The sequence below is a fragment of the Pelodiscus sinensis genome, chromosome 9 (assembly GCF_049634645.1).
Source record: "Pelodiscus sinensis isolate JC-2024 chromosome 9, ASM4963464v1, whole genome shotgun sequence".
NCBI classification, from domain to species: domain Eukaryota; kingdom Metazoa; phylum Chordata; order Testudines; family Trionychidae; genus Pelodiscus; species Pelodiscus sinensis.
The window spans coordinates 30,225,305-30,252,178 of NC_134719.1; the positions used below are offsets into that span (position 1 = coordinate 30,225,305).

The 26,874-nt window shown below is 43.0% G+C and overlaps 1 protein-coding gene across 8 annotated transcripts in view; it reads right to left on the bottom strand.

The window, feature by feature from the left end:
• Positions 1-26,874, bottom strand: part of DDAH1 (dimethylarginine dimethylaminohydrolase 1) — a 162,226-nt gene that overhangs the window by 5,234 nt on the left and 130,118 nt on the right. For all 8 annotated transcript variants that reach the window (XM_006120265.4, XM_006120266.4, XM_006120267.4 and 5 more), the window contains 2 exons: positions 26,265-26,338; positions 25,493-25,612 (listed from right to left, as the gene is read on the bottom strand). In XM_006120265.4, coding sequence (XP_006120327.1) covers positions 25,493-25,612; positions 26,265-26,338 — 194 coding nt within the window. The remainder of the gene's footprint in view (positions 1-25,492; positions 25,613-26,264; positions 26,339-26,874) is intronic.

Here is a 26,874-nt window from a genome sequence, read left to right on the forward strand (position 1 = left end):
GTTTTGCAGGAGTGATTTATATGTACTTCAACACTTTCTTTGCTCCTTTCCTTACTTGGCCACCATGAAATCTGCATCCCTTTGACTAGTACTGGCTCCTGATGAAGGAGAAACCACCAAATACACAGGGATCTTGTAATGCATTCAGGCTTTGTCTACACTTCAGGGTTTTTGCGTAGGAAGCCTTTTGCAGAAGAGTTCTTGCGCAAAAACTTCTTACGCAAAAGCAATGTGCTTTTGCATAAGAGAGCGTCCACACTGCATGGACACTCTTGTGCAAGAAACTGTGCTTTTTCCAATAGGGGTTTCTTGCGCAAAAACCCCTCCCGAGCGTCCACACGTGCCTTTTTGCACAAGAGCTGTAGCGCAAAAAGAAGTTATCCCTCGTGTGGAGAGGAATAACTCTATCGGCAAAAGCCCTCTGTTCTGTCAATTTTCTTGCACAAAAACGCACTTGAGGTGTGGATGCTCCACCAGTTTTTGCGCAAAACCAGCCGTTTTTGCGCAAAAACCTTCTAGTGTGGACATAGCCTCAGAAGAAAACTGTATTTAAACTATTCCCACTAAAATCCTGTGAACAAAGATCTTATACCAATGTATCTGAGAGCAGAACATGGCCTAAATCCAGAGAAGCTGCACTGATTTAAAATTACCCCAGTGTAGCTAAGAGCACAATTTGGTCTCTTGCGTCTAGATGAATTAACATCGGAATGATTTATGAGGTCACCTGTGCTACTGCTCATCAGTATAAAATGACACATGAAGCGAAGCAGAGGAAAGATCTTACAGTGCACAGTTAAGTAACAAAGCACCTAATACTTGCATATACCTCCAATAATTCCTTTGTCTGGGTACATTCTCCACATTGTAGTGTGATTCATACACATCCTGTGGAGAATACTCAAGTAAGAAGGTCACGCATTCCGGAGGAAGTGTTGATCTTACTCTCACTTCTTGTTTTTTCATCAGATAGGAAATTCTTCTGAATTTCCAAGGCCCCATCTACCTCCATAAAAGAGCTAACAGGTTTTGTTGAAATAAACACCACTTTTATTGTACTGGATGCATTTGTATTCTTGAAGTCATGATCTTTGCTTTACTATTTTTCATTTTAACTTGTTTGTTTTTAAGTTCTCCTTATCTGTTTTTTTAAACTTCTCACTCCGTTTAGAAGAAAACTGTATTTAAACTTCTCCTATTCCTAGGATTGCCAGGTGTCTGGTATTGACCCAGACAGTCTGGTATTGACCCAGACAGTCTGGTATTTTCGCCTCCTGTCCGGTAAAAAAAACTCAGAAAATACCGGACACTTAAAATGTCTGGTATTCTCTGATTTTTTCCCGGCCAGGAGGCGAAAATACCAGGTGTTTACCTGGTTCCGCAGGGAAGCGGTCTGGCCTGGAGCAGGAAGACAAGATGGCGGCCGGCCGCTGGCATTCTGTTAGGGCCAAAAAGCCTCAAAAGTGTTTCTTAAAAGGGCCACACTGTTTCCCCCTCTCGCCCCCAACAACTTTGGTCTCTCTCCCCCTTCCCTCCCTACAGAATTTTCTCCCCAGTGTTTTTTTTTTTAATTGGTATTTTTGGTTAAATCATCTGGCAACCCTACATATTGCAGACAAGGCCAGGTGTAGAGTGTACAATCACAACTAGTCACAGAGACCACTCATGGTAGTAAGAGATAGGTATCTGGAGGACCAGGCAGTTACAGATCACACTCCATAGCTGCCTTCGTCTTTGCAAATCATCTTTACAGACCCCATTTAAAGCAGTATATGCTTTATTAGGCCTACACTGCCATCAACTCAGAAAAGACCAGAAAAGATTCAGTAAGCTTCGAGACGTTGGTGTTCTTCCATTCTTGGAGGAAAAGCACAGAAAACTCTGTTATTGCAATTGTGTTGTACAATAGTTCATCTCTCAGGAACATATTGTGATTCACTGCAGAACACTTGCTTTAGAAGTTGCAAAACAGTATTTAATACAGAATAATGCAGAAACCAGTCATACAGTATTCTTTTATTGTGCAAAGGGCTTCAGGTAGAAAATAATGAATATTGCACAATAACTACAAAGAGAGGGAAGATCTTTAACAACAACAGACACATGGCAGATGCACTGGAGACTAAACAAAAGGACATTTTGGGTGGATTCTTCTCAAGACAAAAGAATGTGGAAGCAGTGATTGTGTTAATCCTAACAGTGAAGAAAAGGAGAGTGGGGCTAAACAGAAATAACAAGAGTAAGCTTCCAAGCTGTAAAGGGGAGACTGTTCTGTTAGTTACCTAGCTAGTCCCTACAAAAGACAACATGTTAATGTGCCATGTTAGGTACCTGACATTTTGGAGACACATACATTAATTTACAAATTAATCCCTCATCCCTTTTAAGATGCTGTAAAAGATCACATTTATAAATATTTTAAGGTCTGGAAGGAAGTGTCTCTCTCCCCTTTGCAAAACTTATGTGGTTTCTTTCTAGTCTCATTCTTTTTTACTGGGCCATCAAGAGTACTCATTCCAGAGTACTCATTCCAGAGTGGGTTTGTGTTACTATTCAAAGATTGATTAAAATGGGTCTTGTCAGGTTGCTGATAAAATACTGTAGTTCTTAGGCAGCCATCTTGTTCACCAAAATCTTAGCTTTTATTTAAAGAGAAAAGCATGTGTATGTAAAAAACAGTAAGTGAAAGTAAAAAAAGCATGAAGTAATTGTAATTGGTATAGTTAGGTCTGCCTGAATCTGCAGATGGCCTGGACAATAGCTTTGAGAGTGGGAGTCTGCTCTTTAATCTCAATGAGATGTTAACCCTGATGCCCAATAAGGACAATTTTCATTTCAACATGTGTAACTATTTTACTGCTGTTGAACATGTGAGAAAGATGGACTATCATATTATGCATATTTGTGCAATCCAGTGGGAGTGGCTGCTCATTCTGGTGGCTAGAATGGGATACTGGGAAAACATTGCCACTTTTTTCTCCTTGCTCCAAGCAGGCGGGTATGGAAACCAGTGCTTCTCTCAGGATTATAACATTTTCTAGAGGGGGGATTGGAAAGCTCTTCTCTTCCACCAGCCATCCAAAGGCAGTACGAATAGCAGCTGGGATCCTCTCCACCCTGTGTTGGCTGCTTGAAGATGGGATGCCCTCAAAGAGATAGCAGGTCATTTTTCCTCTCAGCAGGAGCAGAAGCAGAGGTAAAGCTCCAAGAGTGGCTACAGGGTGGATCTTCCAGAATGGTCAGAAGCCATTCTCCTGTGGTAGCAAGTGTGGGGCCAAGCAGCATCCTTCCAGGCATGAGAGGCTGTTGGATACACCTCCCTCAGGTTTTCAAGCTTTTTCTTGACAACTGTGTGGCTAGAAACATTTTTCCTTTAAAACTGAGATTCTGATGTCATCACATGATTAAGATCATGCCTATTTATGCCTATGCCTTAAGCCAGTGGTTCTCAATCTGGGGTATGAAGGTTTCCCGGGAAGGGTGGGGGTGTATATCACTGACCTAGATATCTGCCTGGTTTTACAAGCTACATAAAAATACTGTAACAGGGTTAAAAAAGAAACTAGATACATTCATGGCGGATAGGTCCATCAATGGCTATTTGCCAGGATTGGCAGAGATGGTGTCCCTGATAGCCAGAAGTTGGGAATTGGCAATAGGGGATGGATCACTTGATGGTTACCTGTTCTGTTCATTCCATTGGAGGCACCTGGCATTGGTCACTGTCAGAAGACAGAATACTGGGCTAGATAGCCCTTTGATCTGACCCAGTATGGCCGTTCTTGTGTATAGCATGAGTGAAGTCAGTACTAATCAAAATATCATACAGATAATAACTTGTTTATATTGCTCTATGTATTGTACAATGAGTTTTAAGTACAATATTTATATTTGATTTATAATCCTATGGCAAAAATGAGAAAGCAAGCAGTATTTTAGTAATAGAGTGCTGTGACACTTCTGTATTTTTATGTCTGATTTGGTAAGCTAGTAGTTTTGAGTAAGGTGAAACTTAGGAGTCCGCAAGACAAATCAGACTCCTGAATCAGGTACAGTACTCTTGAAAGTTTGGGAGCCACTTTTGACTTAATCTGCCACTGCTTATGGGTTATTCAAACCCTTCCAAAGGAGGCCCTAAGCCAGAGAAACCAGCATAAATATGTTTTGAATATATGCACAATTCTATTAGAAGCAGTGTCTGATTTTGGAGCCAGAGCTACATGGAGCTTGGGTAAAGCTTGGGAGAATGCTACAGGTTGAAACTCTCTTAATTGGGATTCTCTGGTTCAGCTGCATCCACGGTCCAGCACAGATGTTGAAGGATCAGAGAGTCCCCGTGGTGGGCCAGTCACTTGGATCCCTGCAGGGCTGGCAGAGCAGTGAGCTGCCTGCAGTGAGCTGACAGCAGGACTGTCCAGCATGTGTCAGCTGTTCTATCCAGGGGGATTGGGAGACCCGGGTGCATGGCTGCCCGGAGGGTCCTGGAGCTCCAGCACAGCACCCATGGATGCCTGGCAGATCCCAGAGTCAGGGTAGCAATGGCTGCAGCCAGGTCGGCAGGGCAGCGGGGCCAACAGGAGGTGAGGAGCTGGCCAGGAGGCCAGTGAGAGGGATGAGGAGTGGGGAGACAGCTGGCAGTAGGGAGTCCAGAAATTGCCTCCCTTGTTCCAACAATATCACTCATCCAGAACCAGTCAGGTCCCAAGGTGCTGGACCAAGGAGATCCAACCTGTACTACTCTCACCCTGTCTCCCCGCCATGCAATTCCTATTACACACAGAATTCCAGTCTCTATGAAATGTAATTTTCTCTTCATGGAGGATGCATAAGTAGTAAACAGAGCTCTGCTGTATACTCTAAGTCAGAGGAAGGCAAATTATAGCCTTGGGCCATATCTGGCACGTCGGAACCTTCAGTCTGGTGCCACCAGGGAGTGGAGCTAGGACAATTTTGCCAGGAGGAGCCAACCCAACTCTGGGGAAGTGCGGTCAGCAAAGGCAGCTAGCCCACAATGCCTCTCCTTCTGCTCACCACACCTGCTGCTTCAGATTTCCCAGTGCCAGGGAGACAGTTGCCATGCCATCAGCCCAAGTGCTCCGGGCAGTACAGTCAGGGGCCAAAGAGTGGGGGGAACTGATTAGGAAGTGAGTGTCTGGAGCAATGTTCCCTCTAATCTTTTCCATCCATATACAGAATAAATGTTTTTATGTGCACCAAGGCATGTGCAGATGTGCACCACTAGGAGGAAAAACACAAACCTAGCACTTCACCAATGAACTGGGCAGCACTGGAATCTCTCCTGAGCAGCTGCGTAAGTATATATCTTACAGGGAACACTAGTCTGGAGGGCAGTTCAGGAGCAGGAGGTGGTGGGATTAGAGAGGGACATAGGTTATGGGGTGGTCAGTCAGGAAGTGGGGAGCCGGCGGGGGAAGGGAGGGATGGAGCAAGGTTGAGGGATGGCCACATCTGGCTGCTTGGAGATACACAGCCTCCCCCAGCCTTCCCTACCCAGCCTTTCATATACATTTCTTGGCCTGAGGGACGCATCAGGTAAAAAAGTTTACCTACCCCTGCTCTAAGCCATCTTCATATAAAACAAAAAGTCTAAATGGACTTCAAATGTTCTGATATCTTCTGGGATAGACACATCTCATTTAACTAGTTTGTGTATCAGACACCCATTCAGAAATCTCTTAAAAATTGCCGTATGTACCAAGATTGTAACAGTCACAAAGTAAGTTTGTAAGAGTCTGGCTTTCTGCCTAGGAGCATTTGCATGATCACTTATACTAGCAGCCAGGCATTTCCTGCATGCCTAGTTTTTCTGGGAATTCTCTCCAGCCTATAGAGGGTAATATTCATTGCACATTCTCTCAGGCCTTAGTCATGCTTTCCTTATATTAAAGTCATTCACATGGCCTAAAATGCCTTTTCTGTAGTGTTTTACAGCATGTCCTTAGACAAACTGAGGTAATGGGTAAGCTAAATAAACCTAAATGTGAAACAGCAAAACATGTGAAGGAAAAATGTTGATGAATTTAGGAGATACTTTAAACATGTCTGGCATCCTTTCAAACAGGCAAAATATGGCCCACAGGCCGGATCCACCCCACCAAACATTTTCCTCTGGCCCACAAGAAATCCTGCAGTGCAGCAGGGCACTCAGGCAGGCTGCCTGCCTGCTGCATCCCTAGTCACACGGCCTCTGGAAGTGGCCTGCTGCACTAGCAAGTGTGTGTCTGCACGCCCCTGCAGCAGGGTAGTGGGTCTCCATGCTCTGCCTCCACCCTCAGCACCATTCTCACAGCTCCCACTGTCCAGAAACTGGCCAAGAAGCACACAGACACACCTGGCTGCAGCAGTCAGCCACTCTGAGTGGTGTGGGGCCAACCATGGCATGCAGGCTGCCTGCCTGCCTAAGTGCCCTTATGTGCCACCTGCTGGGAGCTGCCTATGGTAAGTGTCTTCTGGGCAGAGTCAAAGCCTGAGCCTGTCCCTCACACCCCCACCCTCTGCCTCACGTCACAGCCTCATCCTGGACCCAAACTCTCTCCCAGATCCTGCACCCTCTCCTGCTCTCCAATTCTCTGCCTCGAGCTCCCTTTTGCACCCAAACTCCATCCCAAACCCCATATCCCCTCCACTGATATGGGAAAGTGTAGCTTGTGACCACTTACCAAGATCTCACACACACACACACAAATTAAGGTTACTCTTCCTACACTAAATTAGCCCCCTTGAACTCCCACAGAACACATGCACCCCATAGAAAAAATCAGTGGCAGAGGCAAGAATAGAAGAACTGGCTCTTCCAGGTCCCAGATCAGCACATTAAACACAAGAGACCATCCTTTCTTTTTCTGCAACCATTTAAAATTGAACATTAAGTGAGGAAGGAACCTCATCAAATAGATACAGGCAGTTCCCGGGTTACATACAAGATAGGGACTGTTGGTTTGTTCTTAAGTTGAATTTGTATGTAAGTTGGAACTGGTACATATAGTAGGGGAAACTCTAGCCAAACATTTCTCCAGAGCTCAGTTTTATTCTCCCACACCTCACTTCCCTCAGTCCTTTATTCTCAAGCCGAGGTGTCTGCTGAGAAAAGCCGCTCTGAGTCTCCCTGGTCTGCTGGGGGGGGGGGGGGGGGGGGCGCTAGCTTCGCGTCTCCCTGGTCTGCTGGGGGGAAGCAGCTAGTGCGGGGTTGCCTCACCCCGTTTGTAAGTAGGGATCCGATGTAAGTCGGATCCATGTAACCCGGGGACTGCCTGTATATGATAATGTAATTAAAGATTGTGTCATAATGCGTATGGAGAAGGGGGTTGAATTAAGGTTGCCAATGTAACATTAATTTTGGTATTTCCTAATCTTTCAGTGGTGGAGTGTGCAGCATTACTAGTCCTTAATGTAGGGTCTTTCTGTATGTAACTTTAGTTAGGTTGATTTTTTTAAAAGAAGAATGAGAATGGAAATTCCATCATGTGCAACGATATGAATCTCCACAGGGGACACCAGCAGGGATCCAAAAAACTGACCAATCACTTGTGCTAAAGGCATAACTGGTAGCAGTTGCTGTTTGTTACCCTCTTTGTAGACTGATTACTATAAGGGATGTCTGCTCAACAGGATGTTAGAAGCCATGATCTGTGGGTTCTTCTTTTCCTAACCCTTATACAGAATATGGTCTAGAGGTACATATCACACAGCCATGCACACACATTTGGCACATTCATTATAAAATGCAGTGTAGGAAAATGGGTTTCTCATATTAGAAACCCGGGTTCTGTTCCCATCTCTGCCAAAAGTGACTTTAATATCTCTGGGGGAAAAGATACTCCCTTCTCTAACAGAGTCTGAGGCCTTGTACTAAATAATAAGATGGCCCCTGTAATAATAAACAACAGAAACTGATCAGGGGAAGAGTCCAGTCTAGAGCTCCTTATTTCTTGGTCCCAGCCTAATTTCCCCTGGCCTGGGTCAAAAAGTGATTTGCAGTTGCTGCTTTGTCTACATACTGTCTGGAACTCTCTTTGTGACTCCATGTGTCTGAAAGCACGTTCAGTGCAAACAGAATCATCAGACGCTTTAACAGCAGGGCTCTCTCAAAGCTCTTAGGAACATCTGGAAATGGTGATTTTCAGAGTCTCACAACCTGACCAAATTTGGATGGATTTTCATGGAACAGAAAATGACACTTCTCTGTCCCCAGAATCATTCTCTTACCAAATTTAAAATTCCTGATCTAAAGCACAGAGTAACAGAACTCTTCAAAGACTATGCAGGAAAATATTTAAGATGGGGATGGTAAAAATACCTAACACTTAGGAAATATCTAAACTGATTTCACTGGAAGTTACAAAAGGAAAATCAACCCAAGGCCAGAAAGCAAGCATGGAAAATTTCCATCCAAACCATTAAAGTTTGGCAACAGAAAAGAGACTGTCGTAAGGGAAAAATATTGAGCAACTTTTAAGTATCAGTATGAAGTCTGTCTCTAATGATGAAAACTAAGTCATTCTCGGGGTGGATGCAGTCAGAGATACAGCTAGCTCAGTGATAGGCAAAAACATTCAGGCTAGCTTGTCTGTGGACCGATGTCCCTGCTTGAAGTGAGGAACCAGTTACATTAACTTGGAGGCTACAGCAGACCTGTAATCCTCTCAGACGGTTAAACAATGAAAGGGAGGAAAAAAGGACTCTAGGCCTTCACATTATAACACAGGAAAGAAGAAAATTGTGGCCATCACCATCCTGGAAAAAAATCTATTTTTCTGAAAAGCACCAATGGACCTTTATTTCCAGATTGCATGGAAGACCTTGATTTTTACGGTTTGATTTGAAAGACTACCAATCCCCTTCATCTCAGTGAAAGATTTAATAATACTCCATTAATGTACCCTCAGGCAACTAGCAGAGATTTGAAAATATGGTTCCAAGGAACCCAGATATTTTTAAAACCAGATACCTAGAGCTCTAAGCCATATCCTAGTGCAGGACATACTTGTAAGACTGTTTCACAGTGGCTAACTGCTTTATAGAACTATTAGTTATAATCCAAACCATGAGTCTTTGAGTCACTGTTTTTCATATTTAAAGTAAGATTGTAAAATTATGTTTAACTGGCTAACCGTTTAAACATACTGTTTAACTGGTTAACTGATTAAAGTGGGGGGGGGGGGAGGGAAGCGAGGGGGGAATCCAACCTGGCTGGAATGCCTCTCCCCACTGCCACTAGTTGAGTGTCTTCTCTCATGACCACAGGCAGGGGCTGTTCTGGCTGAGATGCCAGAGCAGCCTCTGTCCACATCGGGTCTCCCATGGGGCTGAAGCAGGTCCCTGCCCATGACAGGTGGGAATTTGCTGCAGCCCCCACTGGTTAACTTTAACCAGTAAGCCTCACTCATTATGGGTGAGGCTTTACAGTTAACCAGTTAAACCTTCACATCCCTAATGTAAAGGAATAAATTATCATTCTAACATGTTAATCAGTTCTCTCTCTGGATTCACTCTATGGTTTCTAAAAATTGATAGTCTGTTTTAGAGGAAATCTTACATGACTTCCTAGTGAAATAGTAAATGAAAAGGGAAGAAACACTATGTATAAGCAGTTGATTGTTTGGCTTAGATTTGCTTCAAAGAAAACTGACTACAGGCAGTCCCCAGGTTACGTACAAGATAGGGACTGTTGGTTTGTTCTTAAGTTGAATTTGTATGTAAGTCGGAACTGGTACATATTGTAGGGCAAACTCTAGCCAAACATTTCTCCAGAGCTCAGTTTTATTCTCCTACACCTCACTTCCCTCAGTCCTTTATTCTCAAGCTGAGGTGTCTGCTGAGAAAAGCCGCTCCGCGTCTCCCTGGTCTGCTGGGGGCGGCGCTAGCTTCGCATCTCCCTGGTCTGCTGGGGGGATTCGCGTCTCCCTGGTCTGCTGGGGGGAAGCAGCTAGTGCGGGGTTGCCTCACCCCATTTGTAAATAGGGATCCGATGTAAGTCGGATCCATGTAACCCGGGGACTGCCTGTACTGTGTTGTCCTCCACTGTACCAATCTCCACCAGTAGAGTACGCTATTAGGGACAGGAATGGCATGCTAGCTCTAAAAACCATTTTGATCTATTATTCCAGGGTCCAACTAAATAGCTGAAGTGGGCTTCACTTGGAGTAACAAGCTGAGAGAAATCAAGGTTCAGTACAAAAGGTTTAGGGTGGCAATGGGCAACCTATTGGACCTCCATCTCCGTGCGCAACAAAGTTATTGTAATCAAGAGAGATTCCCAGGATAGGGTAGTTTTGCTAACTGCGAGTGCATCCCAGAATTGGCTGGGTGCATTGTGTGAACTATAGGGTGCTTTGATTGGATGCAGAGGGAGCACACAACTCTCAGTCAATGTTGTGTGTGATCAGCACGCACCTCACTTCACATGCCCTTGCTTTATGTCTGTGTCACTTTAGCAATACTGATACAGGCTGGACCTCCCTTGTCCAGCACCCTTGGGACCTGACTGGTCCTGAATGAGGGGATTTGCCAGACCAGGGGAGGTCCCTCTCCTCATGGCCCATGCTGCCACCGGACTAGGACTCTAGCTTGGGGCTTTCTAGCTACTACCAGCCCCACTTCTGTTGGGGCTGGAGAGGCATGGCTGGAGCTCCATAGCTGGGACCGGAGCTCTGCAGCTGCTTGGCTCTGCAGCCAGGACTCCACAGCCCCAGCCAGGGATGGGACAAGAGCTCCATGGCAGCTGCTGGGGTTGCAGCTCCCTGACTGCGGCGAGAGCTCCCTGGCCGCTGGGGCTAGAATTCCCCGCCATGCCATGCTCCCCTTCCCCTGACACTGAGCTTCCAGCTGAGTCACCAGTCCCCCACTAATGCACTTCTTCCCTGCTGCCAGACCTCCTATTCCTGGATTCTGTGGTCCAGGAATATCCATGGTTGTGCCGGACCATAGATGTTGCCAGACCAGAGAGTCCTGGTTAAGAGAGGTACAACCTGTAGGAAAAATAGTGACAGACAGAAACCAGTGGAATCTGGCAACTCGGCGCATGAGAAATTGTAAGCAAAGTATCACACAGGCCACACACAGATCCCCGATGGACTGCAGTTGCCCACTAAAGGTTTGAGACAACAAGGCCCAATGCAGGGAGGAAACTGGGTTTGGTTTGTTCCATGATAGGTTGCACTGAAGCCTTGGTTCTTTCCCTTCCACACAGATCAAAGTCCCAGTGAACAGCATAGAGGCTCTTTGAAATGCAATGGGAAAGAAGAAGGTAAAGAACAGCAGTGTCATGTTCCAGGCAGACAAAATGAAGAGGAGCAAGACCAGGAAAAGCCAGAGACCTTGCCCCGATTTTATGGTGCTTTAAGAATCCCAGGATTCAGACATATCACTAGATGTGATGGCCAGGCTGTCTCAACAGGACTTGGTAGTTGCACATAGCATCCGTTATAGTAGAAATTCTCATTAGATGTTGAGATGTCTCTTGGGGATTTGGAATACAATACTAACGCCCTTCAAAGATTCAGAGAAGATCCCATGCGGGCAGTGCCTGTTGTCATTTAGACCTCACAAAATATTCTTGGATAAATGTGATGTGTTGCAGGCAAGGTAGTGAAACCAAAAGAGTGGGTAATATGGCAAGCATCTAGTGTAGGCAGGACCACAGTGAAGCTACTAAATACTGTAGCAAATCATCTCCTACACTTAATGTTCTGAAGAGCTAGGCTTTTGTTTTTAACTCCTGCATCCCCTTCAGCCACACTGCCTAGTTTTTAAAGAAGTTCCCCTTGCTGTTCATTCCATTACTAAGCTTTTCCTAACTCAGGAAAGCCTTTAAATCCTCACAAATCTAACTGGTAATGCCAGGTGCTCATTAGCACAGCTTCAAAGCACACCTGTGCTGCTTTACCTCTAAACAAGGACACTGATGTGACACCATCAACATTGCACAGGGCCTGCTGCAGAGGGCAAATACCTCTTGAGGAAGGGAAAAGGAAATGACTTAGAGTTGCTGTTGTTTTTAATAAAGGAATCTAGACGATGAACATCCTGTCTTTTGGAGCAGGAACCCACAGAGAGAAGGGAAGCTGGTGCTGAGAAAAATAAAGAAAAGCCAAGGAGCAGAAAAACAACAAAACACAATTCCTATTTACATGAGGCAAACTGACAATTCCCCCAATCACTACAGCTTCTGTATTAACTCTTACAGGGTCTCTTGTTGGTCACAAGTGCATATTTAAAGGGGTCCCACAACTACGTTGTCTGAGGCTCGTCTAATTCAGTCACATACACGAAGTTTAATGCAATAGATCTCTCAAAGACATGTGTCTCAATTTTAAAAAGGTTCTAAATATTATACTCCCTTGTGCACTCTGGTACACAATGAGAGTCCAACCCTGTGAGATGCAGAGCACCCACATTTCCCCAAGCAATGGGACACCAAAAGGAGTTAAAGATTCACAATACCTTTAGAATCAGGCCCTGAATAAACAACTATAAGCTAAAGGAAAATCCTTGAGAAACATCGGGCTGAATTCACAAAATTCCATCAATAATGTTTATTACAACAGCAGATATCTCACGTGATTATTTTTTCAAAGTTATATTCAGAAGTAGTCTGTTGTTCTCTCTGTTTCACAAAGCTCATTCTTCATTGCTACATTTATACAAAAGTCAGCATTCATCTGCCCTTGCTGCTTATTCCCTACCTGAAGTCATCCTCTTTGGGCTGTTAATATTTGTAATAATTTCCACAGCAACCCACTGTAATATCGTAAATACAGAATTATGACTTCATGTGGGGAATAAGAAGAAGCATAAGTGATTAATGCTTAAGGAATAAGAGGCCCCCTTTTCACGCAAACGTCTTATTACTAAAAACGAGCGATGAGAAAGATAGCGTATTAGACGATTTTTATCTAAACAAATTGTTCTTAATATTTTCCAGGAGGTATCTGGTATTCTGGCAGAATAGTGAAGTATTAAGTTGCCACTTGGGGGCCCTATTCTGCAGTCACTTACAAAGCACACAGCAAGGAATTTCTTAGTATTTACACAACTGAGTGCAGCTCTGCTGAAGTGGTTGATAACAGTATTTCTGCTTTGCAGTAATGGCACCCTGCAGAGGCCCTAGGGATTATACAAGAGATATGCACCTAATACAAACAAAAGACAGTAAGTTACAAGACCCAGGGCAATGCTGTTGATGTTATAACAATTTACTCCAAAGTTTCCTTGCTTGGGGGTAGGGGGAATGGCAGGCACTAGCAATATACAGCGTGAAAACCTAGCTTCTCTGAAGGAGGGAAGCCCTTGCTTTTCCTTTCTTGACCCCCCTACACAGCTATAGCACATACAAAATATATAGACTATAAAGCAGGATTGACAGAAAATAGGAAATAAATGCATACTGAAAATAGCATAAGGCAGGGCAACAGGAGGCTGAGAGACTTCAGGCAGCAACAGTTTTTGCAGTTAACTTCTACCACTCACTTTTCATTCAATTTCTTACAGTCTCACTTTCAAAATGTAGCTCAAATAACCATGTTCTATATATTTTTTTTTTACAGAGCTTGAAGATTATGGTAAAAAGGTCATTCCTGATTTATTGTCTGCTTCTACCATGTGTTTTATTATCCTGAAGCCTCGCTAGCCATTTCATAGTTCACACACAGGAAGCACTAAGATTATGAGAAATTATAATATCCTAAATTCAAGTGGTTTAATTAATTAATTTTTAAGAGTTGCCTAAATGTTACAATACATAAACCAGAAAAAGATACTGTCCCTCCAACAAGATTGTTGCTAGAGGTAAAGTATCAAATATGAAATTGCAGCATAGCACAACTAAACAGATCACTTTCCAACTAACAAAAATAAGCCAATCCATTTGCTAACCTCAACTCAGATGAACTGCACTGCCATAGACACTCAAACATAGCTCAATCATTTTGCTTGCAGGATTGGATTTCTAAAATGGAAAAAATGACCAATAAAAGAGTGGTTTAAAAGGAAACCATGAAGACAAAAATGGCATTCAGGGCTGTCATGACTGGGGGTTCAAGTAGGAGCCCCAGGGGACTGTACTGCCCTACAGAGTCCTATTCACGAATATGGATAACAAGAGGAGTAGCTGATTGATTGCACTATGCAGTGCCATGTAGCAGAGAAAATAATCTAGCCTTTAAAAAACAAGGAGTAGCTTTTAGCTCTGGGTATCAGTTACCTATGAAGACCACAGTGGCAACTTTAATTAACGATAGAAGAAAGGATATTGTAGGTAGAGCTGCTAATGATGCCTATAGCTAAATTGGTCTAACACTTTGTTCTAAGACACCCCCCCTCCTTTTCAGATAGGTGCTGGAACTAGTTCTGGGAGTGCAGCAACTTCTTCTGGCTTGAAGTGGTTTCCATCATATTCAGTGTTTACACTTTTGTTCAATGGCTCTCAGTATGCCCACTACACAAAGTGTTCTAGCACCCCTGTATTTTCAGTTGTTTGTATCTCTGTCAGACTTGAACCATTCAGACAGAACACTTGATGCTTGTTTTCTTCCAGTCATTTAAAAAAAAAAAAAGGTTCAATGAAAATACTTCGGCCATTTCTAAGAAACAGGATCAAAACATTTCTCCGACGATCATTAGTGCCCTCATATTTTGAAAAAACAATTTGAAAGTTGGTCCTACTCAAAGAGAGGCCTTTTGCTGATAAAAATTCAACAAGATATGACAAATTTAAAAGCTGTTTAAAATGTTTATTGGCCTATGTTCAGAGCTTTTTATAAACTTACTGCTAACGTCTCATCTGCACTGAGCATAGTTTCAGCCTCCCACAGAGCTTGAGCTCAGGAGGGGGTCTCAGCATGAGTACTGCCACTCTAGCATAGTTAAGAGAGTGGTGGGCTCCAAGCCGTAAGTTCATCTTGGCTCTTCTCCTCACTTAGCATTAATTAGGGATGTCAGATAGCATGTCATTGAATAGTTGTGTAACCCTATCAAATGTTACCGGTTACATGACTATTCGATAGTCCTAGTGGGATGGGGTCACCAGCCAGTGAGCTCCCAGCCTCACTCCTGGGGAACATCCTGCCACCCCACACTGCTATCAGAGGCAGTAGCATAGGGTGGCAGGTGTGAGCTGATATGCGAGGGAAGGGTGGCAGCAGCCCCTGTCCACAGGGGGCCCAAACCCCCTGCAGAGAGAAGCTGCACCAGCATCCACAGAGCAGCCTCTGTCTGTGGCAAGCCCAGGCCCGCCACAGACAAAGGCTGCTCCGTAGTGGCCTCCCCTGCTCCCCTCCCCCACGCTGCTGAAGCAAGGGGGGGGAGGGGCGATGGCTCCATGGAGCTGGCTCCATAGCTGCTGGGAAGGGGAGAAAGTGGCTCTACATGAGGAGCTGGCTTGAAAGTTGGCTTCCTGCTGCCCCCTTTCTATTTGAGTCAGCAGCACAGAGTGGGAGGGAAGGAGAGGCTCCACTGGACCCAGTGCTAGCGAGGAGCCAGCTTAAAAGCTGGTTCCTCATAGGCAGTGGCTCCTGCCTCTGCAGCTTTATTGATTCATCATGTGGTTGTCTACACACTGACATCCCTTGTATTAATAATTCTTTGCAGAAAACTTTATGAGTAAGGCCTCAGAACCTTCCTTTAACAAGGGAAGGACATACACATTCTCCACATTTTATGGCTGGGAGCAGAACCCTGGTCTCTAATATGACTAGGTTTCACAGAATTTAGTTTTTATTTCAGTGCACAATATGGATGTTTATTTTCAAGCCTTTTTCTATTTTTATCAATTTATATTTTCCCAGTTGTGGGGAGTTATGGGAAGTCAGACCATTATTTAATGATAGACACCGAGATTCAAAATGGTAAGGCTTTATAACTATTTAAACACAAATTGCCAGATATCAAAGCATACAAATAACCTTAAATCAGACTAATAAGCTTGAGCTGCACATTTTCTTATTTTCTATACCTATGCATTTCTGTTATTGACTGAAATATTTTTCATCAGTGTGTGTGTGTGTGTGTGTGTGTGTGTGTGTGTGTGTGTGTATGTGTGTGTGTACAGTGAAAGGTGTTTACTGATGAAAATCTAATTCTTCTGATCGTAAGCATGAACAATTCAAATTTCATCCACTTAGCCACACTGGCTTTCAGAATGAACATGACAAATCTGTGTAAGTGGCTGGTTGCAGTCTTTACTACTACAGACTGTACTCAAACCCTTTCAGAGATTGTACTCAAACCCAGGAGTCCTGACTCCCAGTATTCAAAAATGTATCTCACATTATGTATGTGAAGGATTAGTCGACTATCTGATAAGCAAATGGCTATTGGATAGTCAACAGGATAGACAACTAGTCGCTTTCCCTCCCTCCTTGCTGCCTCTAAGATAGAGGCTGCAAAGGGGGGGGAGGGGGGAGAAAAATGGGTATTTCAAAGCAGCAGTGTGGCATGAAGCCTGGGGCCAGATCCTGGGCTCCATGTGGCATTGCTACTTTGAAACGCTGTGTGCAGCCTGAGGCCTGCTAGGGTGTCTGAAGCTGCGCATAGCATTTCAAAGCAGCACCGCTGCGTGGAGCCTTGGATCAGCTGGGGACTCCCCAGCTGACCCCAGGCTCCGTGCAGCACTGCTGCTTTGAAATACCATGGGGAGCCCAGCATCAGGCTCCCTGTGGCATTTCAAAGCAACAATGCTGCATGGAGCCCAGGATCAGCTGGGGACACAGCTGAACCCAGGCTTCATGTGGTGCTGCTGCTTTGAAATGCCGCCGTGGTGTTTGAAAGCAACAGCATCACATGAAACCTGAGATCAGCAAGTCCCCAGCTGACCCTGAGCTCCACCTGGCGCTTTTGCCTTTGAAGGCTGTTGCTACACTAGGGCTGTTGACTCAAAGGGAGTCAACTTATTTCCACATGATATTTCTGGTTTTTTAGTTTATTATTAAAAACCTCGGAATCCATCTTAAAAAAAACCCACTACGTCAGGGGAATGTTCAAGCTAGTAAATCAGGCAATTGGCACATTAGGAAATTGCGGAAGTAAGGTTTTCTCTGAGTCTAGACGCTCAATTTGGCTTCATTGTATGTAAGGATTATGACATACTATCACAGACTATTTGTTAACAGGAACATTGTCTCATCCAGTGCACAGACTGGACAGGGAAGGAGGCAGAGGGTCGTAGGTTGAGGATATTGTGAACCAAAGAGGCTTGCATTCTACTTCTGGGTATGGCACAGACCAGCTGTGAGATGAGGGCAATACTGTTATCATGCATAAGACGACAAAACACTTCCTTGCCTGATTTTGTAAACTTAACATGTTTAACAGGTTTTTTATATGTAGCATCATAGCATCCTGGAAAAGCTAGACTGACCTAGATGCTCCCTATTTCACAATTCCTAACTTTATTATTGATGAGCATTATAAACCAGATTTGATTAAACAATACCCAAGTTGTTAGCTGCAAGAACTAGGACCAATTCATTTAGCAATTTAGGCCAAAATAGACAGACAGACAGACAGACAGACAGGAGACTATTCCACCTCTTGATCCAGAGACAAGATCTGATAAACTTTCAGACATTCTGCAAAATAATATGCATTTTTTTAAACTATTTGAAAAAGTGTTTGCTGGGTATTTACTTAGACATGGGCAGTCCTTTATATTTTTCTATTGTATTTTATTTTTATGGGATAGGTGCTCAGACCATAAGGGTTTTCTGTTCTGTTTCTAAAAATAAAATGACTTTGGTGAAATAAATTCTCATTTAAACAGCTAACACAAATGGCCTGATCCTAAAATACACTCACTGCTTCTGTGAGATGCTGAGCATCCTCTGCTCCCACTGGCATTTTCACTGGAAATTACCTTCCAGGTACTGATCCAAATGTTGGGACTGAAAGTTTTATTCTTTTTATATTTGTATTTTAGGATTAATAATGTAGCAATGTAAGGTAACATATTAACACATTTAATATTTTATGAAATTAAGACCTTTAATAAAATATATATTTCTTTGTATTAAAGTTTAGTAAGCTTAGTAAGTAAAGAGACAGAGTTTTGGTATTGTGTCTATGTTAATGAGATTAGAAATATTGAAGGCCCGGGCCTTCAATGTGAATTGTTTTGATTTTGATTTTGCTTAAAATAAAACACTGCTGTTTATCTTTGAAGGATTCTGTGAGAGACTGTTTGTGTGAATGAGAAATGTATCATAATAAAGATAAAGGCATGAAGGCCACCGTTAGCACCAGATTGCCAAGAAAGGTGTGGGCAATGCGGGTAAAGACAGACTGTGAAAGACAGACTGCGAAGAGACATATCGGCGTCAGAGGAACCATCAGTGCATACCCATGGTCAAGGATTGATCAGATTGGCAGACTGACAACTCTAAAGTGGAGGGAGCACCCCCAAAAGACAATTGATTACAGGATGAGCTTCTTGGAGATGTTTGGAATGTCAACATCAAAAGATAACAGTAACTGGTCACAGACGACACAGTGAAATCCATAGAGAAAAGGATTATAAAAGCAGGGTGCTTTGCCATGGAACTTAGGGCTCGTCTTGCCACCAACTCCAGAAGAGCATTGGATCATGACCGACAAAAGGCCCTGCTCTCCCTCTGTGATTGATCTGGCTGGCCACTAGATTGATACAGACTCTGACTTGTAACAATAACATAGTCTGGCAAGACTGTGTGTATGGTGTTTATGTGTGTGAGTGACTGAAAAGCATATGCTACTGTTGTATTCTCAATACATTCGGCGTACTGCCTTTTCCCCTATGAAAGATCTTGTGTGCTTCGTTTAAGCATAACACAAAGACCACTGAAATAAGCAAAAAGTCTTCATTTATTTCAATTAGCTCCGGGTCCGCCTATAGCATCCCACAGGGCTAGCTTCAAAGACAGCCTGGTTTTCAGATATGTTGAGCGCTCATGACTTCTATTAAGTCAATAGGTGCTGTAGCTCGCATTGAAGTACTGCTGCAAATTGGGCCCTTAAAACCTCAGAGCAGAGGTGAAGTAAGCGGGTGCACTCTGGTATGCAGCTCTGGCAAGAGCTGGCTGAGCTGCAGCAAAAGCCAGCAGGGAGCTATTTAAAGAGCTGGCAGGGACCTGTAAGAAATTTCACATTACTTTCACTGCTGTCTCAGAGGGATTCAGCATCTTTCAGGAAGCACCTTGAATTCTGGGGTCTCTAAGAGTTTGTGGCAATGAAGTTGTATCAATTTAGCACTTTGTCTTATGAAACACCATGTTTTCTTATCAGCAATACTTTCATGAGCTTCTTTATGTCCCACTGCTTTAGGAGTACATTCTAACCTTGATTAATTGTGTGTAGTTACATGCAACTGTGTCATTAATACTGATCCTCATACTGCAATGTATATACTCCTAAATCTCTAATACCAAAACATACCATGCAAACCATCATGGTCAGCCATTTACCTTGCTAGTACCCTCTAAAAAGCTTGATAATGCATCATCTCTTCTTAGTAGGAATACTATACATTTTACTGAAATGCTGCTAATAGTTACATGGCTGTTACTTAACAACCTCAATTTATTTATCACCATATTCACAAATATATTTTGGCTTCAGTAACTCAATTGATGCACTTCAGTGTGATTAGCAGAGCTGTGCAAATGGCTTTAATCAAACTGAAGAGTACTCAAATTAATTTTGGCTCAAGTCCAAACTGAAATTGTCAGCCAACAGTACTGTGCTTGAATTTTGTCAGTATTTATAAATGGTCTAAGGAAGTATTTTAGTGTGGTTGAATATTTGCAAGATTTATCAGGCCACTGCTCGTGATGCCTTTAGAATTTGAGCCTGATTATTTGGAACAAGGTATACAGGTTAACTCACGTGGAAATAACACTCTGCGTAGGCTAGATTGTCAGGGATACAGAGTCAGGAGAGTCAACTCATTGCAACAGAAGCCATTTTAAATTGGCTTCACAGAAAGTGAAAGGGGGCGTGGAGCTGCAGTTAAGTGTGGACCGTTTTAGCAGTCACTACACGTAGCTATGAAATATAATTTGTCTGTTAAACAGAAAAAGTTTTAATAGGCCTGTGTCCAGTCCTTAGAGCCTACAGGCTAAATAAATTATTTCACACTGATGCCAGTTTTGCAAGGTTTTTTTTCTGCTCCATGTGACATTTTATGCAAATGAAGAGAATTTATAAACAAGTTTAAGCTTGCAGTCACACACCCTGCCCAAAGTATTAGCAAGGAGGGGGTAGTCACAGAGGGTACGTCTACACTACTAGTTCGGACTAGGGATGCAAATGGAGACGACCAAAGTAGTTAATGAAGCGGGGATTTAAATATCCCGCGCTTCATTAACATGATCTCGCCGGAGCGCTAGTTCAAATCACACAAAAAATGAGGAGTAACATTAGTTCGGACTAAGGGCGTTAGTCCAGACTAACGTGTCCCAGTGCGCACTTCCTGGTTCGAATCAGCTGTGATTCGAACTAGTGCACCGGAGAGATCATGTTAATGAAGCGCGGGATATTTAAATCCCCACTTCATTAACTACTTCGGTCGTCTCCATTTGCATCCCTAGTCCTAACTAGGGACGCAGTGTAGACGTACTCAGAGATGCATACATTTGGCAGCTTAGGCTAAGGTAGTGAGTGTTTGTGTGGGATGGGGGAGTCTGGACAGCTGTTTGGTTTTTGGGTGAGATGTTGGTATTGTTGGGGTAAGGGGCACCTAGAGCTCCTGAGGGGGATAGGTAGTGCAGAGGCTGCAAGAGTTCAGGGGGCTACTCAGATAGGTGGGGACACATGGGGCAGGCTCCAAGTCCCTCATCTTGTACTGATGTTTCTATGCCTTCTTCTCCAGCTGCTACTTTCTGGCCCTGATACAGCACAGGGGCTGTGTCTAGACTATACTTCTCTGTCGACAGAGAGATGTAGATTAGGCACATCGAAATTGCTAATGAAGCAGGGATTTAAATATCCCGTGCTTCATTAGCATAAACATGGCCACTGCTTTTTTCAAAATAGAGCTTTTTTTGAAAAAAACATCAGTCTAGACGCAGATCTGTCAAAAATAAACCCTTTTTCGACAGATCCCGTATTCCTCAAAAAATGAGGTTTACAGGAACTGTCGAAACAGGGTTTATTTTTGACAGATCTGCGTCTAGACTGTCGTTTTTTTCCGAAACAGCTCCATTTTGAAAAAAGCAGCGGCCATGTTTATGCTAATGAAGAGCGGAATATTTAAATCCCTGCTTCACTAGCAATTTTGACGTGCCTAATCTACATCTCTCTGTCGACAGAGAGGTGTAGTCTAGACGTACCCAGAGAGTACGAAGAGGTCATGTCTCTTTAGCAGTAGCGCAGCAGCCACAAGCTGCACTTAAGTCACTCTGACTACTCAGCTGGATGTGTGAGAACCCAGCTGAGGTGCAAGAATACATCACAGGCTACATCTAGACTGGCAAGATTTAGCGCAAATACTCTAAATGCAAGAGTTTTTGCGTTAGAGTATTTGAGTAAGAGAGCGTCTATACTGGCATGTGCCTTTGCACAAAAGATTTGCTTTTGCGCAAAAGCATCTGTGCCAGTATAGACACTCTCTTGCGAAAGAAAGCTCTGATGGACATTTTAGCCATCGGGCTGTCTTGCGCAAGAAATTGATGTTACCTGTCTACATTGGCCTCTTGCGTAAGAACACTTGCACAAAAGGACTTATCCTTGAGCGGGAGCGTCAGAGTATTTGCGCAAGAAGCACTGATTTCACACATTAGAACGTCAGTGTTCGTGCGCAAATACTCACGGCCAGTGTAGACAGGCGGCAAGATTTTGCGCAAAAGTGGCTGCTTTTGTGCTAAATCTTGCCAATGTAGACACAGCCACAGAGTTGCCAAGGATCCTTATGCCATACAGCAAAGCTTAGATGGAGGGGGTGGATATAGGATGCATATTTCCAAAGTCACAGAACAAAATTTTGCCTTACATATATTTACATGTACATTGCATTGTTACACAGTTACATGCACTGGAACTGGTTTGGTTATTCTGTAGAACCCAACACCTGCACAACTTGCTCTGTCTACACACAACCTTCTCTTTACTTCATTTTACATGCTAGGCTGATTTTGTCTATTGTGAGTACAGTTTGAACCTCTCTAGTCCAGTACCATCGGGACCTGACTGATGCTGAACCAGAGAATTATCCAAACAGAAATTTTGTGGGAAAGGGATGGTTTTGACAATTTACAGATTAGATTTTTTTTTTAAAGTTGAAAATTTGAAACATTTCAAAATTGCTGAAAAATCCCATTTTGACATTTTCTAAATGGAAAGTTCAATTTTAGGTCAAAATGGCTGTTTTACAAAAACAAAAGATCAAAATCAAAACATTCTGAAATTATGAAAGGAAATGTTTTGACTGATTTTAGCGAATATCTTTTGATTTTTAACTCCCCAAAATTTGAGTTACTGACATTATCCCAATTTGGAATGGGAGTTTTCCTCTCCACAATCTCAACATTGTCACATGAGAAAGGAAAACAGTTTTTCACTCAGCTGTAATAATAAAGCCATATTCCTGGAAAGTTTAAAGTTCTTGGAATGTCCCTTGGCAGGAAGTATATAAAAACTGAACATGAGATGGGTTATAAATATACACACAGGAATAAGCAGGAGGATTCTCTCTTAGGCCCTGATCCTACAAAGACTAAGGGTACGTCTAGACTACCGCGTTTTGTCGACGGAAGTTTTGTCGACAGATACTGTCGACAAAACTTCCGTCGACAATTTGCGTCCAGACACATGGAGTTCTGTCGACAAAGCAAGCCGCTTTGTCGACAGAACTCTGTAGTCTGGACGCAGTGTTACAGGCAATAACACCTTCTGTCGACAGAGTTCTGTCGACAGAAAGTGTTATGCCTCGTAAAATGAGGTATACCAGCGTCTACAAAACCGCGGAGTTCTGTCGACAGTATGTCGACAGAACTCCGCGGTAGTGTAGACGCTGGTATTGTTTTGTCGACAAAAGTCCACTTTTGTCGACAAAACTAGGTAGTCTAGACACACCCTTAGAACATGGCACAGCTTTGAAACACACATAGTTCCTACCCCAAAGAACGTACAGTCCATGGCTCTGAACCAGAAAGACTCAGGCACAATGGCACAGGAACATTTTTAAGAATGAAGGGTGCTAAAATCCAGCCCCCTCACTAATGTTCCTTCTAATCTTTTCCATCCGTGTACAGATTTTTTCCATCCATATGTGGAATAATTTTTATGTGCACTGAGGTATGTGCGAATATGCACTAGCTCTGGGCACTCTGCTAATCAGCTGGGTGGCATCTGAATCTCTCTTAAGTGGCCACACAAGCACACATTTTATCGGGAACACTGTCCTTTCCATTCCACCCCTGCAGTTGAGGTAGGCAGCAAAGCCTCAGCACCGGAGACAGGTAACAAAGCTCCTTGGTGTGTGGGACTGGCAGCTGGGACCACAGATCAGCAGCAGAGTCCCCCATTTTGCAGTGGCAGCTAGAACCCTGGTGCATGGGGCTAACAGAAGAGTCCCCGGCACACAAGACATCAGCTGGGACACTGGGGGTACAGCAGCAAACACCTCAAACACCCCCCCCAATACCTTTAATTCCTGCACCTATGCTTAGGCACCTATTAACTTCACGTATTCAAGTTGCCCCATTGAAGCTAAACAGATGCACAAGTTTTTGCAAGTTCTTTGGGGTAGGAGCCACATTTATTTCAGAGTTGTTACATGTTCTGGCCAGCACAATAGGGCCCTTAACCTGATTGGAAGCCTCTGGCACAGTTACTACATTCATATTCTTTAATTTCCAAAATACGTTCTATGGCTATAATAATAATGATGATGTATATACAAATTGTATACATATAACACAATAGTAAGCCACATTTAATCAGAGAAAGATTAAGATTTCTTTCCCAATACAATTAAACAAAGGGACGTTTCCTTCACCTTTCTGTTCCTCCCAAAAAGGTGAGAGAGAGGTGGGTTACAACATCACAGTAATAACCACCATAGTATTCTCAACCTGGACATAGTTAATTTTAATACTGATGAGCAAAGCCCGGATTCGTTATTTGCAAGAGAACCAGTACATAATAGGCTGTACATTTGGGAACACATTGGCTACTGTAACTGAACAAATTAACCTTGAGGTAACCTTGAAAAGTCATTCCTGATAAGGAATAAGAAACACTGTCAGGCACCCATTTAGCTGTAATTCTTCTGGACACGGCTTGATTGTACATATAAATGTCACATTAAAAAAAATGGGGAGAGTTGTTGGTGCTTTAGTCTACTCCAGACAGAAGACAAAAGATCTTTTAGCATCCAGCTTGTGATGGAGAGCCTCTCCAGGGTGGGCACTGGAGTCTCTAAATGATAATTGCAAAAGGAGTTTGTGAGACAAATGAGACTCTTTTTGATCCTGAAACTAGTCACCTTATCCTTCTGCAACTGAAGTTCCGTGATGGGTTCATCCTAGTGCTTGGACTTCACTTTACTCTATGGTAGCAAGGTAGATACAGCAATAAATGTTCATGTTAAAAATTTCAAGGCAGAAGGCTTTTTCAGGTTGGTCAGAGTTACTAGTGTTCCCTTTGAGAAAAGAAGCTAGAAATCAACACTGTCCCTCCGTTCAGATACTTGGTATGGTACTGTTTCCTGATCCTCTTTTACTTTGTGCTGACATTTAGCTTTAGGATATGGGCAATGTGGAATTACTGCAAGTAGAACTTACTTTTTTCCTTTCCCTTCCACGTGCCTTTCTTATTTCCTTCAGCTCACACCTCCTGGAGAGGACTGCATACTCCCAGTTATTCCCCTTGCTCTTCAACTCACAAATTTCACCATCCTCCTCATTATTTTAGGTAACGTCATGGGACTTACCTTCCAGTCCTCCTAAAATTCTCCCCTCACATTCAAGCTCTCAGCCATTTTCCTTCTCCCTCTGACACTTCTAAAATTTACCCAGTCTTCTCTCCAATCATCCCCCTCTCCTGTTCCTGCTTTAAAAAACCAAAAAAACACGAACAGTCTTATCCCACTGCCCTGACCACATTCACTCCTTCCTCAAATCCTTTCACTGAATTGTATGTATCAAGAAATAAGAATCTAAAGTTAATGAACTTAGGCAACTCTTTCCCTGCCAAACTCTCAGCATTTATTTCCACCTATTCCCCATCCCATGCAACAAACGAACAAAACATCTCTGAGTACCACCAGGTACAAGCTTCTAGAAACTACATAAGCTATTTTTGAAAATTAAAATTAGGTTAACATATTTTCCCCCATATCATTAATGAATAATATTCCCTTGCACTTTAGTCATGCAGGATTCTCTGTAGAGTATTTATTTCCCTTTTGTACTGATACTGCATTGATTTTAAACTCAAGTATTACTGTCTTAAGGTAAAAGTAGAATTAGTCACCTATCCCAGGTTATTTTCCTATGCATGTTACCTTGAGGGCTTTTTGTGCTGCTTCAGTCGAACCAATAGCAATCAAGTTTGGTCCAGCCATGCTACAAAAGCTCTTCAGATGCAAAGAGTCATAAACTGGGACTGTGGAGACAGCATAATCCTGTGTAAAAACAAGGAAGATGCAGAGTAAACACTTTAAATCAATAGCTGTTCCATAGCTGCCCTGAGTAGTTCAGTTTTGGCTCCTCCACAAATTAACTTCTCATGTCCTGAGGAAGTAAATTGGCTACAGTAAATGGTGACAAACCCCTTTGGGCTGTCTTGGCTTCCCTTATGCATCAAGAAAAAAATACAGAACAATTGCAGTATTCCCTACTTGTGCACCTGAAAATAAATCTATTAAATGTTTAAACTTTACTTATATAAAAACGCCTCACAAACCAAAGTGAGAACATGCTTATGCATACTGCTGAGCTTCTCTAGAGGAAGTAAGGGAGGCTTAAAATAGTAACAAACAGTAGTGACCTTCCATTGCCCTACTTACAGTCTTATTCCCTCAGAACTGACTTGACTCCACAGTTCCTTTGTCCCCTCTTGGAGATCTGTGACTTTAATGGAACTGTGGGATGCTCTGCCTTTTTGTAATTCAAGCCACTATCTAAGGATCTAAATAGAGATATTTTAGGAGCCTGACTTTGGATACCTGTTTATGTACATTTTGGCTAATGTACATGGTTCAGTGGACTTTAGTTTAACCCCTTTGTCTGTGCCTCAGAAAGCAGAATGACTTGTTGAAGAAAAAGGATACAAACCTTAAATGTGTCAGCCAGAATTTCTGCACCACGTTGATTTGTCCGCTTTGACAGACCCACAAAAAATTCTCTGCCTGAAATGAAAAACATGTCAAAGAATAGTAAAGACAAAATTAATGATGGCTTATTATCTGAATGACTGAAAAAAATGTGTGGACAACAACCATATCTAATAATCACAACACATACATTTAAGAAATAGGCCAAATCTGAGATGGAGATGTTATAATATAAAGTCCTTCACAATTATGAAGTTGAGACTTATATGTGGCTAAAAAAAGTCCAGTCATAAAGATAACTAGAAATATAGCTTTAAAAAAATGCAACTTGCAACTGGAATTGATTCTAATTGAATTCTTCTTCCAGTGAAGGAGAATTACTGTAAGTTATACACACAAATAACTCCCCTTCCTTTAAACAAGGGGTGGGGAACCTAAAGTGCAGCCCCTGGCTTGCCTGGATCCAGCCCATGAGGCTCAGGGCTCCACCCAGCATTGCAGAGCCCACGCTGGTGAGGGGCGGGGTTTTTTGTTTGTTTTTCACTTGCGTGCATCCCCTGACTGATTTTTCTGTGGGTCAGTGGCCCCTGACCTAAAAAAGGTCCCCACCC